General features: G+C 34.3%; 1 protein-coding gene across 3 annotated transcripts in view; it reads left to right on the top strand.

Moving 5' to 3' along the window:
* LRBA (LPS responsive beige-like anchor protein) overlaps positions 1–19,866 on the top strand; it is a 397,410-nt gene that overhangs the window by 59,875 nt on the left and 317,669 nt on the right. For all 3 annotated transcript variants that reach the window (XM_066996727.1, XM_066996728.1, XM_066996726.1), the window contains exons 18-26: positions 1,130–1,222; positions 2,581–2,689; positions 3,042–3,123; positions 4,866–4,989; positions 5,238–5,430; positions 15,442–16,431; positions 17,382–17,557; positions 18,811–18,964; positions 19,371–19,551. In XM_066996727.1, the coding sequence (XP_066852828.1) occupies positions 1,130–1,222; positions 2,581–2,689; positions 3,042–3,123; positions 4,866–4,989; positions 5,238–5,430; positions 15,442–16,431; positions 17,382–17,557; positions 18,811–18,964; positions 19,371–19,551 (2,102 nt within the window). The remainder of the gene's footprint in view (positions 1–1,129; positions 1,223–2,580; positions 2,690–3,041; positions 3,124–4,865; positions 4,990–5,237; positions 5,431–15,441; positions 16,432–17,381; positions 17,558–18,810; positions 18,965–19,370; positions 19,552–19,866) is intronic.

Raw genomic sequence — 19,866 nt, 5'->3', positions numbered from 1 at the left:
GATCAGGCAGTGCTCTGTTGTCAGCAGAGATCTCTAGAGGCACTGGTTAAGTCTTTTATAATCACCTGTAGCAGCTGGTCCATAGGAAGAACAACTCCTACCAACTAGCTTAAGGTGTGGATGCCTGCAGTAGCAGAATTTTGACAGTGAACTGTTGAGCTTTTTTTGAAAATACAGGTTAACTACATTGAAGACTACTTTACTTTTGAAAATTCCTTCTTGTGGTTACTAAATTAAGAACTCTGAAGTTAGGGACTTCTGAAACATGGACTGTTCAGGAATTTTAATTTGCCTACTCCCCTTTTCTACACTAAAAAAATTTTAATATAATTTAACCCACTTTTGATTCAGTGAATAAGGTAAATTTCCTGAGAAGGAATGCTGCTTTAAAAACATAGAGATGAGAAGCTCTCTAGTAATCTGGGACAGTTGAATGGGGGAATGATCGTGACAAAACTTTAATGCTGCTTTGGAGAATGGGCTGCCGGGCAGATCACTTCCAACACATGTCATTAGTTGTCACTAATTATTGTTTCTTAACTTTTCTGTGGCTCCAACCTGAGAAACCTGATTTCTAGAAGAGATGAGTATTTGCTAGTATAGCTACGTTCAGCAAGAGCCTCCTTGTATAAAGAGGGTTGTATAAATGAATTCCTTTTCAAGGCACTTAGATATTTTGACTAGAATGCTAGCTTTGTTGTCTGCAAATGTTAGTGGTAGTAAAAAAAAAAAAATAATAAAAAAAATCTATTCATCACTGTACCTATACAGCCAGGTATATATTAAAACAATTGCTTGTTTCGTTTTCTGGGTAAATATCAGATTAATAAAGCTTTGCATATAGGAATTGCAGTAGCCTTTTTACAGCTATATATATGCTTTAGATATTGATATTTGGGAGATGGTTAAATTTGACTATAAAATTTGTAAATCTAATTATAAAATGTGAAATCAGAAACTATTGTGCAGTTGACAGAAATGCCATGCTTTTTTTCTATTTTTATTAATAGTCATCCTTTTAAAATAACCTCAGAAAAACTCATTCACATTTTACTGCAAATAATTTTTCAAGCCAAAAACTGCTGTATATTTCAAATATTTTAGGAAGCCTTGTGTTTTCTCTGCTTAGGGTTGTCTACAAGCTTTTAGCATCAAAAAGCGAAGGCATCAGGGTGCAAGCTCTGAAAGTGATGGGATATTTCTTAAAGCATCTTGCTCCAAAGTAAGTACTGGTTTAAGTCTTTCAAAAAGAAAAAAGTGAAGAAGGGGGAAAAAAAAAAGCAGTCATCTTATGACACTTATGTACGGTATATATGTGATTTTATATGTACACGATTTTATATGTTTATATGTACATCTTTGTATTTGTTTGAGTGTACACATTTTTTTGTAAATAAAAAAAGCTGTGTTGGTGCTTAATAATTAAATATGCTTCACCAAGTAGCAGCTGCTATTCTTTAAGTATCCTTCAATTTGTTTGTCATTAATCCGTTTCTGACATGGTGGTATTACTAGTGTCTAGGTATTATCACTTCATTATCAAGTTCATTTACTTCTTGCATTGTCTGCCTGCTTTTAAAAGTGTACTTTTTGCATAATACCAGTGAAATCAGTAGCAAGAATTAGACTGTTGAGATGGAAACCCATATTGCTTACCAAAAATTAGGTTTAAGATTTCTCAAATAGCTTTTTAAACCTTCTTAATAAAATTGGTTAAAACTGTGCTAATATGTAGAAACTTTTTACTTCTTTTTTTTTAATGTGCCTGGTTGCCTGTATGTCTAAGCCATTTTGTGATGTGAATTTAACTAAGACAAAAGACTATATGTGGTTGTCATGGCTCAAAGTCAAAGCAGATAAGTATTTATCTTTGATCTGTAACAGAACAGTATTTTGCAAATACATAAAAGTTTTAGCCCTTTTACTAGGTGACTAATTAGGAATTCTGAATCTTTCTCAGTTGAGTCTGCAGCTTGGTAATTTACCTGTGAAGTTATTTGCAATTCAGTCATGACCTTTGCGTCTATGTTACTAAGACTATGGACATAAGTCAGTGCTATTTGTCCTTACTTTGAATAGTGGAAGTGTTGCACAGATTTCTCTGCTATTTTTTGAGATAAATTTTATCAGCATGTTTTTAATTTTTTTTTTTTTGTGGAAGTCCATGAAGTTGTGGAGCTGTGACACGAAGTGTGATATTGATACTCGTTAGCTGAGTTAGCTGGGAACTTTGCTAAAATGTTAGATAACTGTTGAGATCGCTGTCCATGGTTAAAATGTATTTTTGAGATAAATGAGGACAAAGATGTCTTTGCCTTAATGTTTATCAAGAAAGGTGTGTTCCGTCTTTTTGGACCCATGTGTATAAAGAGTGGACCACATTTATGAAAGAAAGATGTCTGTCTTCAGGGAGTGACTAGCACTTTCAGAATTGTTATCCTTGCCCTTTTCCTTACCTCAAAGTGAAAGATTTAAGGCGCCAAAAGAAAAAAAAATGTTTTCAGTAATTTTAGATTTTTGAGGCATATTTTTAAGCTATTTTAATATGTAAGCTTATTTTACCTTTCTGTACTATTTTAGGAGAAAGGCTGAAGTCATGCTTGGACATGGATTGTTCTCTTTGTTGGCTGAAAGGCTGATGCTTCAGACAAGCTTAATCACCATGACCACATACAATGTCCTATTTGAGGTAGTAATATACTGCAGTTAGGATCCAATCTTCCTAATTATTTATAAGACATTGTTAGAAAATTGCTTACATATTTGTGCTGATATGTTCCAGACGACACCAAAACCTTAGTGTGATGCAGCTGAGTGCTGCTTTTTTTCCAAAGCTCACTACTTCAATTTTTTTTTTTTTTGGCCTAGCTTGTTATGTTCATTATGAACAATTCTAGATAATGAGTAAAGTGAAAATATATTACTGGATAATAAGTATAACTAGGATGAAATAATGATGATGCTGTGTAAAAGATGGATCCAACTATTTTTCAGTAGGCTCTCTTTATGGACGTTGATGTGGATCTTCTTTCTTTTCCTAGATTCTGACTGAACAGATTTGCACACAAGTGATACATAAACAACATCCTGACCCAGATTCAGCAGTGAAGATACAAAATCCTCGTAAGAATTTATATAAATTTCCAAGTGATACCAGAATAAAAGTCTTCTGAGAGTGCTTATTAATTACTTTCACCAGTCTTAATTCTAATCTCAGTTATACACAGTTTTTCATAAAAGAGAAGAGATAATGTACATTTATTTGGAGATATTTAGGAAACAAGTCTTCAGTCTTTTGAAAGACATTTTGTGTGTCTAAATGTGTATGGAGTTCATAACTCACCCCTTTTGGCTGTGCAGTCATGTTATGAAATGGTTTTTCAAGACTTGTGTGCACAGAATAGTTTGATTTAATACATGTTAAAGTTCCAGCACAATTCTGATTGCATTATTTAGTGATGCCAGACTAAATTACCTGAAATATGGAAACAGCCTTCATTTTAAATTACCTTCAGTGCAACAATGCTAGATGGAAAATAGGAGAAATGTATCTGCTCGCTGTTTTGCTTAGGTTACTTTATGGAAAAATATCTTGATATGAAACTTTAGATGTCTTTTGAACTAGGAGGAAATACTGATCTCCTTTCTTGAATTCTATGCATTATTAATGTACTCTTTATACAACACAATGGATTTATGGTAGCTTTGGGAGTTTGTTTTTTTTCTGGAGATATATAGATTTTTTAGCTTCATAGCTGCTTTGTTATTAAATGTAGGTCACAGTTGTGGGTTTGCTTCATGTGGAAAGTGGGGAAGAGAAAGGAAAGCAAAGCAGATAGAGAAGAAAAATCTGGTTGCAGTGTCATATGCCTTACGGTAAATCTGTATGAAGCAGGAGATGTGATGAGATTTGTATACTCTTAAGATTTTTGAAGTTGGCAGTCACTGCTGTGATTAATACAGCTTATTTGCAGTTTAAGGTATGAGAATGGAATTAGGTAGGGACAAGTGACTTCTAGATTACTTTTTTAAGATTGGTGCTGATTTTATCAAATACAAATTTAGAGAAATTGTACAAGAGGAAACTAGCACAGTGATCGTGTACAAATTGCATCTTAGTTGATTTACAGTGAACTTAATTTTTTTAAAGGAACAAGAACAGCGACTGTCCCATTGCTTCAAAAAGATAGCCGCAGTTTTGGCTGTTTCCGTGGAAAACAGAAAACAGTATGTTCCTAGAATATAACAAGAGGTGAAACTTAAAATAAGGAAGGTTTTGTCCCCGTCCTTGAACATAATTTTATAACAAAAATTGTCAAGAACTATCACGAGTTGTTCACATTGTTTGAAAATTCACAGTTGTTAAAGGAGAACAAAATTTATGAATTTTTCTCATATGTTGATTTTATACATGATGTATTATGTGAACTTTGTCTTCTTCGAAGAAGGTTCTGACACATTCTGATATTGGCTTGTTTTAAAGTCATTTGTCATTCAGTAACATTTGTGTTCCTTAAACCTGGTAATTCAAAAAAATTCCAAAGTAGTTTAACTCTGCTTCAGTTTTCTTCAGCTGCATAGACCTGCAAATCCCCCTGAAGGGTGAGCAGGTGAGCAGGTTTGTGAGCTCTCTTAGAAAAAGGGACTTGTAATAGTTACATCTTCTCTATTTGAGTAGATTTGCTTTTTCATCTTCTCTATTTGAGTAGATTTGCTTTTTCCCAGTGTATGTGTGTATATATATATATATATTATGTAGTATTATTTTTCTTGTAGAAATCAGCATACAAACAATATTGGAAGGTGTCCAGTGTTTTAAACTGTGCTTAGTACTAATATTTCATTTCTCATTAACTGTTTTACAGAGATTTTGAAGGTTATTGCAATCCTGCTACGTAATTCTCCACAGACACCAGAAACTCTGGAGGTTCGACGAGCATTTCTCTCAGATATGATTAAACTTTTTAATAACAGCAGAGAAAACAGGAGGTAAGATGACTTACTTTATGCCCATATATACAAATATGCAATGTGAGTAACGAGGTATGCTAGTGGATTAGCCTGGTTAAACAGACAGAGCTGTTCAGCAAATTCTGTAATATAGTTTTTGATACATAAAATTAGATAATCTTGTATACAGCAGTGGTTTTAAAGATTTTGGATACCGTGCTTGGCTGATTATATATTTCTAAGATGTATTTTAAAATTTGATTAAATAGCATGTGTGTATTTTGCAGGAGTTTGTTGCAGTGCTCTGTCTGGCAGGAGTGGATGCTTTCTCTTTGCTGTTTTAATCCTAAGACTTCTGAGGAACAGAAGATAACTGAGATGGTGTATACCATATTTCGAATTTTGCTCTACCATGCAATCAAATACGAGTGGGGTGGCTGGCGTGTTTGGGTGGATACGCTGTCTATCACACATTCAAAGGTGAGTGTTTGAAATAGTTGGGAAATTTTGTTATGCAATATAATTAATTTTCGAGTCTTAAAGTGCTAGATCATACAATGAGATAGTCTTGAAGTGAAGATCAGTATTTAAAAGAAATAAAATACCAGGGTTTGTTTCTGTTACTGGATATAAATGTTTCAAATATTTGGCAAATAAGTATTAATTTTGTTGTTTGAACACTTCAAACAAATATGTTTTGTTGTTGTTGCTGAAATAGTTATAGTATTGATTCTTTCAGAAAATGGCACAAATTTTGAAAAATGAGAATCGTTTTAGGAGCATATTCTGAATAATTTTAGCGCTGGTGTGGGTTTTCAGTAATGGCATGAACACAAGGGGGCGCACCATATCTATTCATAAACAAAAATACCTTTAAGCAACATGAAAATGCTGTAAAACAAACCAGTAAAAAGCCAAGATATCAAAGTTAAGACAGATGCTTCAGCTGTTAAGCTGTCATGGGATGCAGGGTGAGAACGCAAATCCTTGCAGTATGAGAAAGACTATTAGCCTTCTTTTTTTTTTTTTTTTTGGTAGTAGTTACAACTAAAATTCTACCTCAAAAGTGATTAGTGGATCTCCAAGCAAGTAACAGTAATATAAAATATAACTGCCCTACCTTTTTCTGAACAAAAAAACTGAGGCCAGTGTGAGCCTTGTAATAATTATGGTTTATCAGAAATACTTAGTTAAGATGACTTAAAGTTTAAATTGTATCTTCCTAAATGTGTGCAACTTAACCACGTAAAAAGAGGACATCTGCAAGTCTTTGAATCCTAGTGATCATTTTATGATGTTAAGGAATTGTTAGCATTTCTGAGGGTCCTTGTTTTCTAAGAATTATTCCAAAAAAAGTCAGTCTTCGTAGACAGTAAGAATACTGTTATTTGGCAGTTCTGTTTATTCTTAATATGTATAGCTTGATTGTGGTTATTTGGCTATGGAGACACAAATGTAGAAATCTGTATAGTAAAAGTGCATAGAATAATATCATTAAACAGGCACTTGGCTAAATGGATTCCAGGTGCGAAGAATACCCTGCGAAATTTTAACCCTTTACAGAGATTACATTTTAGTTATTGAAATACCCTTAATCATCCATTTTTTTGTTGGCTCTGCAGTCCTCAAATCTGTTTGTTCTCTTTCCCTCAAGACACAGAGGGTGTGGGTGGAGTATGTTGTTCAATGGCAAGCCGTAGCCAGCATGAAGATCCCTGATGTACTCTTACAGGAACTGGCATAATTTAAAGCATTTCTATGCTTGTTTGAAATGGCTGGGAAACTACCCTTGGGGAAAGATGGAGAGGTGAAGGAAGACCACCTTTTTACCTCTGTTATACAGGATTTTGGTGTATTGAATTTAAAATTTATCTTCTCCATATTCTATAAGCTTTAGCTCTATTCTTTGACTTTTTTGAGTTATAAGATAATTCAAAGTATGAAATCCCATTTAAATGGCTTCTGTATGAAAGTAAGTATATGGATTTTTTGTCAGTATCGTAATTTAGTGACTTAATTTAGCTAATCAATGGTCTAGAGATCATAGACTTAAAAAAACAACAACAACAACAAGATTTAAGTGATCCCATGGACAAATATTATGACAAGAGACCTGGTTTTACAAAATACCAGAAATATGAGATACAGGTAATGATACTTATGACCTTTTTTTGACAAAGGCTGCGTATGGTTTTTACGCAGTACCATGGCAAGTGAGAATATGATGTGCTCCTTCTCTCATATTCAATTCCTGGTGTGCTGGTATAGCAAGGTATCCTTGGTGGTAGAATTAAGTTCTTGTATCAGTTTTCCCAAGTCTAACTTGTTGGCATTCTGGTCAACATGTAAGGATTTTTTCTTCTTCCAACCTAATTTGGAGGAAGTTGAACAATGGCAAGGTTGGAAGCGTGTGATTTCAGGCAGTGCTAGCAGCAGAGCCGTATTGTAATTTTGAAGGAATTATAATGAATTTGAGGGACATAATTTTGTTTGGACATTGGTGTCCGATTATCCACCACCAATATTATCCACCTCAAGAAAAACAAAGGAAAATGATTGAACAACAAAAGCAACCAAAAACTAGCTTAATAATAGCAGTATGAATAATACTGCAATGATCAAAGGTTTTAAAATGGGATTTTTTCACCTTTTTATGCATTTACTGTTTTAAGGTTTTAAATAAATAATATTTGCATTTTATGCAGCTAGCAGTAAAAAGCTAGGTGATTTTTCATAGCTGTCTTTTAATTACATCAACATAAATCGCGATGATTTGCTAAAAAGCTCTTTGTGGTGAAACCTTACTAATCACTTGAAAATGTCTTTATATATCAATATGTAATGATAATGAATTTTTAATCTGTCTAATTTTATTTCTTTCTAATATTCTTGTATCCTGTTATACCAATATTGAGATTCATATAGAATCACAAAAATAGACTCATATGTTACATGGTATAGACATAATTCAGAGGGCAAATTGTTAGATGCTAAGTGCATCTCAGATGTTTTTGATTTCTAGTATGCTTTCAAAGTAATGCGGGAGTTATGGGAAGAAAAATATTTCCTTAACACTGCTAAGAGAATAACCAATTTGTGTTTTTATTATTTCATCTCTAATTGTATTGGGCTACTGCTTATTTTTCCTTTTTACAGCCCTTTGCTTCTTTCTTACCACTAATTTATAACACCATTCTATGATAAAGAACTAGTATATAAAGGAATAGTGTTACAGAATTGGATAGGTTTTGCAGAGCTACACATCAAGATACATGCAGCTGCTATAAAAAGCCAAAGAAACTCAATTGCAATTTTATTGTCCAGTTTGATAGATTTCCTGCCACCTTTGTAGCAGGGAAGCTGTTTGTCACTGTAACCCTCTTCTCCAACAGCTGCACAACATTTTATAAGCAGCAACGGCTTTTCTAGCATAATTGCACTACATAGGTTTCCTTGCAAGCAGAATTTAAAAGGTGTGTGTAACCTTTTTAAAGCCAAATTTTTTAATATTACTCACGTATTCTGCTATTTCCATATTATATTTCTTACTGGTTTTCAAATATTAACATGTTGCATACAAACATGCATAATCTGTGGCTTCTAGATCAATAAAAATGTTAATGAAAAAATTAAACCAAAACTCAGGTTTGTCGTAATCAGCTAGCACTGAATTTATGAAAGCTTCTAAGAAGTTGAGTTTTTTAAACATTATGACCATGACAGCTAGGCTGTATACTTTATTCCTGTGTTAGTGTTGCTTGGTGAAAAGAACAAATGGTTTTGTGGTTAATAATAGGAAACAAGTAAAGAATAGTGGACAAGTTGCCTTTTTGACCTTTCAGGTTCCCCAAGTTTTGAAAAAATGTAATGATTTACGCAGTATAATACGCTCCTAAATTATTTCAGGGTTTTAAACTACTGGAAAGAACTAATGTTTGTTTATTTTGGGCTCTTTATATATATTTTATTACTTAAGAAGTTGTTTCATATTATCATATGATTTGGTTAAAGAGGAACATTAGGGTAAATTCTGAATCTTTTCAGTAGCTCGAAAAATTTTGAGCATGACTCAGAAATTTTAATATGTGCATACTACAATTTTACTGTCTGTTAAGTGGAAAATATTTTATAATTTTGTTTACTGATCTGAATAGAAAGTAGTATAATCTTAAAACATTACTACTTGAAAATACAATGTGTTTCTACACAGTTGTTAGTTTTCAGTCCAAAGTATGATTGTAAAAAACGTCGGTAAATGTTAAGTAAATTTGTATGGTTTTAGGTGCCCCACTCCTGTAATGCAAAGGAAGGAAAAGCGTGCATAGGGTTTACATATGTTGTGTTTGCCTGATTGTCATCACTATGTCAGATGCAGGAAAATGGCAAAAGCAGCAATGATGAGGTGGTGAAGGAATTAATATATGATGGAAATGTTAAAATCAACAACAACCACAGAAAACTTTAATTTGCAGAGAAGGAGACATAGCTCAGTAGTTTCAGAAAGTAACAGTCTATCAGCATCTCTTGAGTTCAAATCCCATTGGCATTCCTGAGCTGTTGAGAATGGTTTTCCCCTGGTTAGGAGAGGGTCTACTACACTGGTGTGGGCAGGAATGTTTAGCTGTAAGGCATTTTGAAGGCTTCGGATGTTCTTCATCTGAAAAGTGTGTCTGCATTGCCCTGAGGGAGAAGCTGAGGTAGCTAGCCAAGAGGGTTATTGTATTACTGTAGGTTTTTGGAAGCAAAGCTAGAGGAGGTGCAAATTACTAATAGTAGCACGACTGAAATACTTAAATATGGGGTTCATTCTTATGGTGTAAATAGCTATTCATAAAAATACTGCTTTTTCTAAATATAAATGAATCTCGGGGGAGCCACCTGATTTCTGGTGAGCAGAAAGAACTTCACGAGTAGAATGTGCATCCTCCCTTCAAACTGTGATTCTGATGAAGTCCTCCTTTTCTAGGTGTTTCCTTGTTAGAGCTTCTTTTGTAGGTGGCATATGGAAAGGCTTTTCCTGATCAATGCCCTGAGAAGGAAGAGATTTCATTATTTAGCAGGAGGGATAGTTGGAGGGATATAAACCACTGATGGGCTCTTATGAATGCAGCATGTATGGTTAATGGGGAGCTCTTCCATCTCATTGTTCACTCAGTTTGGGTGAATGGAACGTCATGGCTAAAGGCAGGATGTTGAAATTTGATTAAATTGAACTGAAAGAAAAGACTGAAATGGGAGGTAGGAGTAGAGTGAGCAAAGTAGACTGAGAACTTATGAGGAGGAAAGAACAGGATCAGGTGAGTAGATGGAGCTACACTGAAGCCCTAAAAGAAGAAAGTGTAAAAGATACCTACTTTTTGTTGAGAAATGCCAAAGGTCTCAAAAAGAAGAAATGGGGGAACACACATGCAGGGGAAGAAACTCTGGTGAGGAAAAAAAAAAAAAAAGAAAGAAGACAGGTATGAGAGTCTTCTGAAGAGGACGTGAAGAGAAAATGTATTCTTATCTGTATGACTAGGAAGAAAATGGATAACTAGCAAGGAAAACATTGGAAGATGGGAACTGCGTCTGCAGCCCTGAGAATTGTTAGTGGCCTCCTTTGGTGTTGCTGCAGCATTTGAGGCAAACCTCTGTACTTGCTGCTACCTGTATTCATTGCGGCTGTGGGGACCGAAGGAGAAAGCACCTCTATGTCATGAGTTGTGGTCTCTGCTGCAGGGCTTCCAACAGCATATGGACATGTAGGAAAACAATGGCCAGAAAGAGAGCTGGACAAGACTTCTAGCTGGGTATTAAAACATGACCAGTGGTAAACACTGAATTTAGCTACAACATATTTTTATTAATAATGAAATGTCCAATGTGCATAAGGCGCAGTAGTAATCCATGCACACTTTCACTGTTGAACTATAGTAATGTTGGCAGAAATTGGAATAGAAAGGAAGTAAATACCATGAGAAGATAATGTGCTTATGTCTTGCGTTTTAAACAAACTGAAAGTAATAATTGTGTTAACAAAAATGAGCAAATGTGTTTGGTATGCTGCTTCCATTTATTATTGTAAGGTGATGTAACACCACCTACTATAGGCATAGTAAGGTATACCTTGACTAGATTTGAAAATAAAACACAGCCAATATATAAATTTCTCTCTCAGATAAACAAAGACTTTTACAAATTATGTTGACTGGTACTTGCTTTTTTTTGATTCCAGAAATGATTTGCGTGCATATTATTTCTCAAGCTGAGGAGAAAAAAAAAAGTAAAAAAATATTGCTATTTAGATGAAAATACAGGAACATGAAAATGTATTGGGGCAGTAGTTTTCACCCAGTTTATTTTTCACTTTTATGTTGGTGTATGCTTTTTGAAAGAAGCATGGATGACTCCTGGAAACTTCTTATATGTGGTGCCCTGCATAATAAATGCGAATTTGCTTTTCTTAGCTGTCTTCTATAACTGTTCAGAAATAACCCTGAGATTCCTCAGGTTAGTAGGTTATAGACTGTAAGGCAGTGTATGGTGCACACTGTACCTTTGTATATTTCACTTCACTGAATTGAAAATTAGGTTTGATATCTATAGATATTGCTGCCACCAATCTAAACAGACCTGTTTTTGTTTGGGGATCAGTATCCACTTTTGAACAGTTACTATTGCTAACGGAGAAATGGAAAAACAGGTCAATAAAGTCCTTGTTGAGATCTAGAAAGTTGTAACTCCTTCTGGAGTTATGAAGAGTTTATTGATGGTATCAGCGTTGCAGGAACTGGTTTGCACTGAGCAGACTATAAGGAAAGAGCAGTACTGTGTAATTGTCTGGCCTGTCTGGCAGACATTCCCTGCCTCTACTCTACAAAATTGCCCACCTGATAATGGAAAAAAGGACAAAATCTTAACATGTAGTTAAAATATTTTCTGTATGTTCTTTAATGCAAATGTCAATCATCTTAACCTTTTTCCTTGCTGTATGCTAATTTTTCTCCTTGCCAATTAGTAAATGTTGGATGTCAAATTAAGTTAAAATTAATGGCAAAGGCAAATGTTGCAGTTATTAGCTCACAAGTGTTTTTAGCTACTAGTACGTAGACATGCATTTCAAGCATTGCAAACAGCTATGGATTACCCATCAAATGATGGTGAAGATTAATGATTGGCCTTTTAGCTCACTAATTTAGAACAATTTCTAGTAATTAATTTTGTATTACCAGCTTTACAGTTGCAAAGGCCTTAAGGAAAATAAAAAATGACTTAAATGTACTTAAGGTTCTCCAAGCTGATAGTTATCTTGTCAGTTGTTGCAGGTTTGCAGATCCTAATGTTTAATACTTTTATATATTATCTCTGTGTACTTGTATTTAATAATCTCAATTTCTATTTAATTTTACATTCTTGATGATACTGCTTTTGTTAATCTTAAGTATTTTCTTACGGGATGTATTGTTTGGCTTCGAACTTGTGTACTTCATAAATGCCGTGGCACAGAACAATAGTGTGGGGGAATTTTTTTCAGTGTCTTCATTGTAGTACCGCTGTATCTTAGTTTCTTGTCAAGCCAAATTACAAATTAATATAGTAAGCAGAACTGTTTAGACATGCTTATTGAAAAGTTGGATTTTGCAAAGCAATGCTTCCTAGATTTGTTTTTTTTGTACAAAGAAAAACCCAAACTTGACACACAAGTTAGAAAAATCCTGTCGTACAGGTAGTCTGTCTTATTTTGTGTATTGCTATTTTAATTTGAACATTATTTGAAGCACACTGTTTAATCCATTAATTATTAAATGACATGAAATAAATCTTTCTGATGTTTATGGTGGAAGTAGAAATTGCTTTCATTTTTAGGTGGCTTTTTTTTTGTGTTTGATGTGCTCCTGTAGTTCTGTGCTTTCTAATTTTCTTTCAGTGTCACTCTCCTTGCGGTTTCCTGCTTTGTTCTTCAATCAATATAGATTCTCATCAGATTATGCTTGGATTTATTTGCCCAGAAGTTTACATTGCCCATCTGTAAAGATAACAGTTGTCTGTATTGACCTTCTTGCCACATTCTTTTTGGTAGTAGCAATTAACAATCTTGAAGAGCACAGTTTGGTTTTCAGAGTGTTGCAGGAGGTTGCTCTATAATGCCTTCCAAACCACTGTCTGTTCCCTGTTTCAGATGAGACTGAAATTTTACTGCGTCCCTCTACCATATGGTGTATTTTCAACTATTGACTTAACATGGGCAAAGAAGACCTGCTGCGAAGTTGTTTGCATCTCTAACATAAACAGTCATTACAATTCATACTTATATCTTGCAACAGACTTTGTTGGAAAAACAAAACTGCTCAGCTTATTGCTTATGATTCACATGTTAACATTCAAAATTAATATGAACACGTATGGTACCACTCTGACTTCAAGCACATGTAGGTTATTAGGAAAAACAAAGCATGCAACAGGAAACTCTCCTGAGAGAGAGTAGCATGGGATGATTTTGATTAATCAGTTGAAAGTGTATGCCAACAGTATTTTCATTTGTTGACTCTCTTTTTGAAGTTGTTGCAATAAAGCTTTTTAGTAATTGTGGAAATAGAGGAATCAACAGAGAGGAGAAGAGCGAAAGCTGGCTGTAGATCAGGTCAAGTTGTCGAGTTTTTTTCTACTCAGTAATGTATTTCACCAAAAGTATCGTCTTTGCCTAATTGTGTTTTTGAACATAAATGTCTAACATTGCTTATTAAGATCTACTTTGGGTTGGTTTTGACATCCTGGCTTTGGTGCAGTTCAGAGGGGATTTGGAAAGAAGTATTTTTGAAATTAAAAACAAGCAAGCAAACCAAATCTAGTTAACAATACTCTGTAATCAAATATTTTGTAGATCATTGTGCCAGGTGGATGAACCTTTAGTTATTTGTAATCATTCATACTTTTTTCTTTGTATATAACAGATATGAAACTAGTATGGAAAGACTTTTTTTCTAAAACAGGACGATTTCCCAGTTCTGTTGCTAGAGACTCTAGTTTCAATTAGTGCAGCTTGAACAAATAACATGCTTCAAATACTGTGTTAGTAAAGTATACTATTCCTACAGTACATTAACACGTGTTTGAAAAAAATAGTCCATTAAAGAACTAACATTGACAACACAACTTGCTAAAAATATTTTCTACCTTTGTTCTCTCTTTGCTTTTCTCTGATTAGTTAACTATAATCTCTAGTACCTTTTCAACCTATGTATTTAGCTTTTGACTAACGCATTTGAGAATTTAAGTAAGACAAGAAAATGTGTATTCATATTTAATAAAATGTACTACTCTGTGTTGTTTAAGGAAAATGTTTATGATGAAGAAAACAGTTTAAAAGAAACAAAACAACATACATCTGCAGTTTATATGGGGGGAAATGTTGAGAACTAAGGTTATAGTTTCTCAGCTCTCTGAGAATAAAGGGGATAAATAGGCATTTCTGTTACAGGAGAAAAATCTAAATCCTAAACAGACAACTATGGATAAACTAAATTTTATGACAGAATAATAAAAACTTCAGTTAAGCAGTGAGAATTTTTTTCGGCACCAAGTTATTTGTTTGTGCAAATGATTATTGTCAGTATGTATACAGAGTTTTTCTACCTGGATTTTTTTCTATACATAAAAATATCAGCTCATTTATAGGCTCTCTCACTTTAATCAGGCTTTGTAATTCTTATTATTATTTTTTTTTTAATCAGACAGAGTGAATAGCAGCTTGTTGAGGCAAAATCCTCTCCAGAATTTTAGGTATCATTTAACAGTCCCCAGGATTTTGGCTTTGTTACATGATTCTCTCTGCTCCTACATTGTCAGATGTTTTCTGTTTGTTTTTTTTTTTTTTAATGTAAACTCCTTAGAAAAGATTATTTTTTCTTTGCCAATTGTTGAGAATGGTTAAGGTACTACAATGATGTGAAAGTTCAGCCATGATAAGTGCTCCTGTTACTTATTACAAAGCATCCCATCTTATAAAATGTTGAGATTATCAGCTAACTCAAATTTGGTAATTCTCTGGATGTTATATTGTTGCATTTTTATTTGCATTCTATACAATTAAATGAATGCAAGTAGCAGGGATAATTCAAATTACAGATGACTGTTATTATCAAAGGAAATAATAGGAGTGTTAATTACAAATATTAAACTTGAAACGTTTTAACTTCTACCAGAAATAGTCTCTAAAACTGAGTAAACATTTTAGTTCCTGTCCTTGGATTCATTCTAGGATTTTTTCCTTAAGGTACTACTTTTTTTTAAAGCCAAGAATATCAGATATCCTTAAGAAATACTTGCTGTTGATTGAAGTGATATATGCAATACGAAAATTATTTTTAACCTTGTATTTAACATTATCATGAGAACAGCATCCAATATAAATTCGTGGTATGACTCCATGATTTGAACCATGATTTGGAGTTTTTCAGAGTAAATGGCCATCGGTATGTAATTTTTAATGTACTTTCAACTGTGTTCTTTTAGGTAACATTTGAAATGCACAAAGAGAGTCTTTCTCAAATGTACAGGGAATACCAAGAAAAAGGAGGTGAAGAGAGTGGAATAGGTCCTTCTGCTCCAATAAGAACAATTTCTGGAGTTAGCAAAGGAGCGGAAATTGCGAGAAAGCAACAGTGTTTGGAGATAAAAGAAGCTGCTGCTGCTGCGGCTCCTTCCTTCCAGGATGATATGGAGTCCACTACTGAACAAAATGAGTCTGATGGTGACCTGCAAACACATTCAGCGTCTGAACAGACAAAGGAGGAAGACAGGGAGACTAAACAGGATTTAAAAGCAATGCCTAGTTCAGAATTTTCTCCAGAGCCAGAAGCAATAAACCCCAGTGTTTCAGAAATTAGTAGTGGACTAGCTGAAGCAATTGAAGATTCTCTGAGCAAACCTCAGGAGCTTATGGAAGAAACAGTAGCTGCTTCATTGGTAATAGAAACTACTTCGGAAGGAGAAACTCCTGCAAGTCCAGAAGGAGTGGAAAAATCAACAGTAGAGATGGAGGATGAGGATGACTTCGTTGATTTGAAAGAGGAAAGCACTGTGCCTTTACCTTCAGAAGAATTTGCAGAAACAGACAAAAAGCATAGCTCCAATGAAAATCAAGTGACAAAGCAGGAAGAAGTGATAGAGAAGCAATCTGAATCTGTGCTTTTAAAATCTGAGGATAATGTTGGCATGAATGGGAAAAAACAAGAACTGGCATTATCAGAAACCGCAAATTCTGCAGTTCAGGAAGTAGTGACTCAACTGGATTCAGAAGGGAAAAAGAAACTGGAAGAAAAGACTGTTTCTAGTGAAAAAACAGCTGAAAATGCAAATGCACATGTAGCAGAGCCTGCTGGAGCATCTGAAAAAAGAATTGCTAAGCTTGATGTTTCTAGTGTTGCATCAGATACAGAAAGACTGGAACTGAAAGCCAGCACATGTCTAGAAGCACCTCTGCCCACCAGGTCCATACCTGAGGTAACTTCTACCTGTCTTTTGTATGCCTAGCTTAAAAAAAAAAAGGAGGTGGACTTTTTGTGAGGTTATCTAAAGAACACTTTGGACCCTTGATTAAAACAGCTGTAATTCTTACTAATTTGTGTACTGTGAAGTTTCTAAACTTCTATTCTTTGTCTAGCCACTTATGGATGTTGATGGAGTATTTGGCTAGCTGTATCCTTCATTTGTGTCACTGCTTCCATTCTTAAGTTTGAAGAATAGAAACATTTAGATATTCTGACACGATTTTATTTAGAATTTTTCTGCTTTTTTACTCAATCTCTCTTTACCTCTTTTCAGTCTGATCACTTATATGCACAGCTGTTAGAATTATTGAGAAGCAAACAGTACTTGTGTGGGAAAAAAAAACACACTAAAGTTCTATGATATCCTGATGGAACTTGTGAAAATATTTTTTACTCTGGCTTCTCTGCAGGCACACAAAATACATATTTTTGAAACTAAAATTGGACGTGGTTATCACTCTGTCGTGTCAGCCTATGTTTTCATGCAAGTGCAAGTTAAACCTGGGCTTCTGTTGTCTACTGCTGTGGTTTTCGTAGTTTTCACTGCTTTTCATGGTTGAATGGTCATGTATCTGAGTACTTCCCTTCTGCAGAGATACCTGCTAATGGATGCTCTTCATTCTGCACCATTCTTCCTTAAAGGAGGAAAAGCAGTGTCTACAGCAACCTGTACTCCCCCTGTGGTAAGGTTGAGTTGCTGCTTGTGTATGCCTAGACTGACAGGTGTGGTAGTGCAGCTGTAGACTAGTATTTGTGTAATAGTTTTAACTTTATTTGTAACTGTGCAAAGTCTAAACGTGCAGTATCCAAACTCTTAAGTCTGTGAAATGCCATTCAGTGTATGCCGTAGAAGACAATAACCAGGGTGTGGGAATTTTTTTTGTCTACAAATTGTGTATTCAGAGCTCAAGACAGCAAGATTCTTCAGGACAAGAGCTAGCTGCTACGTCAGATACACAGAGAAGAGACTCTAGGTCAACTGTGTTCCGCATTCCTGAGTTTAAGTGGTCACTGATGCATCAGCGCTTGCTCACAGACTTACTCTTTTCCATTGAAACAGATATACAGATGTGGAGAAGGTAAATTTATGTGCTTTCCATGGAATGATCTAGACAGGCATTTCAACAATAGTTAACCTGAGATTTTGTTGAAACTGCATCAGGGTCACTCTTTGACTTTGAAGTCTGTACATCTGGTATTTTAGTCATTATTCAATAACCTTATTTCTTTTGTGGCCTATACCCAAATATTCTTAGATTTTGTGTAAAGACTCTTTACAAACCTAAATGTGTATTGGTGCAGACCCTCAACCTATATTTTGGCTGAACTCCTAGCCACAGTTAAGTCAATGGCAGTCCTGATGATTTCAATTGGACCACGATTTTCATGTTCCTGATAAATGTGAATCATCTTTTACACATATCTAAGTATGGACTAAAAAAAACCTATCCCAAATACTATTTACTACTTCCATATTTACACAGATCATGTTGCTGCTTTATTAGGGTTCTGTGAACGGAAGTATTCTAGTTATATACATTTAAAAATGAATTTGTAATTGGTCTGGAATGTAATTATCAGGATAGTTTTAGTAAAAAACGGAAACTTTGAAACCAGTAATAATTCTGCATTTTTAAGCTAAGATTTACTAACTTAAATAAAATTATGTCTATTATCAGCTTTTAGTACTGAATGTCAAATTTAAATTGAACTGTATAACTGAACTGACATAATGGAAATGAAAGTAGAAATGAATAAATAGTTTTTAAGTGATTGAAATACAATTTGAACTGTGGTGGATTTTTGTTTGACAAGTTTTTTGTGAGTAAATTAACTGCTCAGGATATCCTCAGATATAACTAAATACATTTTTAGTTTAGGTTCTGTTTTGAAAATGTTTCCTTTTTTAAACTGGATTTGTGTTTTGTTGATTTTAACTTCTTTGTGTTAATATTTAATAATAAATCTTTTTTCCAAAGATTTAAGTTAAAATCTAGTTTGTACCTCCAGGAAGCTATTGTATTGACGGATACAGTGTCTTTCACTATAGCAGATAATCATAGAACCAGCCTATAATGCATCTTTATCCAAATAATATTTAAGCATGCATCTCGGTGTTTTTAGCAAGCTGGAGAAGTTTAAGAACAGAAAGGAAAGGTTTTTATAGGTTTAGATTAAGGTACAGCAGTTGAATCTTCTGGTGATATTTGCTGCCCCATTGCTATTTTATTTTATTTATTTATTTTTTAAACAAAGATGTTAAAATACCACAAATAAATACCACTGTATTCTGCAAGTATTTTTGTGAAACCTGCTTCTTTGTTTTGGACAGCCATTCTACAAAAACTGTGATGGACTTTGTGAATAGCAGTGACAATGTCATATTTGTACACAACACAATTCACCTCATCTCTCAAGTGATGGACAACATGATCATGGCTTGTGGTGGTATATTGCCATTGCTGTCTGCTGCTACATCTGCTACTGTAAGAAATTTCATTTTTATTTTGAATTTTCTCTTGTGGGTATACACCTTTCTTTATGTAGTATATTAACTACTATATCTGTCCTTTTGGGAAACAGGAATATGAAGGGGGTGTTTCCACAAACATCTTTCCTTCCTTTGCTATTTCCACGCTTTCTCTAAGATAAATTGGGTGTCTGTCCTCGTTGCCTGACGAGATAAAAAGAAGTCGCTTAGCTTCATTGTCCTACAGTGGTCTGGAATAAGATTAAATCTCAATACTAGTGATTGTTTCTAGATATGATGAATTACTACTTTTGAATTTGACTGAAAACAGACTTCCAGCATACATTTTTCTTAATTTGATATGTACAAATTATCATCTTTGTAAAGAAGTAAATATTGCTTGCAATTTTTCCTTTGTGTAGCATGAATTGGAGAATATTGAGCCGACTCAAGGACTTTCAGTAGAAGCGTCTTTAACATTTCTCCAGAGATTAATCAACCTTGTGGATGTGCTAATTTTTGCAAGCTCTCTTGGTTTCACTGAAATTGAATCTGAGAAAAATATGTCATCTGGAGGAGTTCTGCGACAATGTCTTCGTCTAGGTAAGTAAATAAAACCACTTAATAAGCACAGGAGCTTGCTATTATGAAATAGTAGCTACTGACAGCTTGTTTTTTTATTTTTTTTAAGTCAAGACTAAATTTAGTCTAAGATGCCTTGGGATCTCTTACTATTTTACTATTACTCTACTCTACAATGCATATGCATGTTTTTTTTCCTCTTTAAGAAGTTTAAATAAAACAAATGATTAAAGTAAGTTTGGTAGCCTGACTGTTGTGGATGTATGTTTTCATTTTACCCATGAAAATATTTTTTTCCAAAGTTCCCTAAATAATCAAGACTGATAATACAGCAGC

The sequence above is a fragment of the Anser cygnoides genome, chromosome 4 (assembly GCF_040182565.1).
Source record: "Anser cygnoides isolate HZ-2024a breed goose chromosome 4, Taihu_goose_T2T_genome, whole genome shotgun sequence".
Lineage (NCBI taxonomy): Eukaryota > Metazoa > Chordata > Aves > Anseriformes > Anatidae > Anser > Anser cygnoides.
Note: the sequence above shows the minus strand (reverse complement) of the source record. Positions and strands in the feature narration are given on the sequence as shown.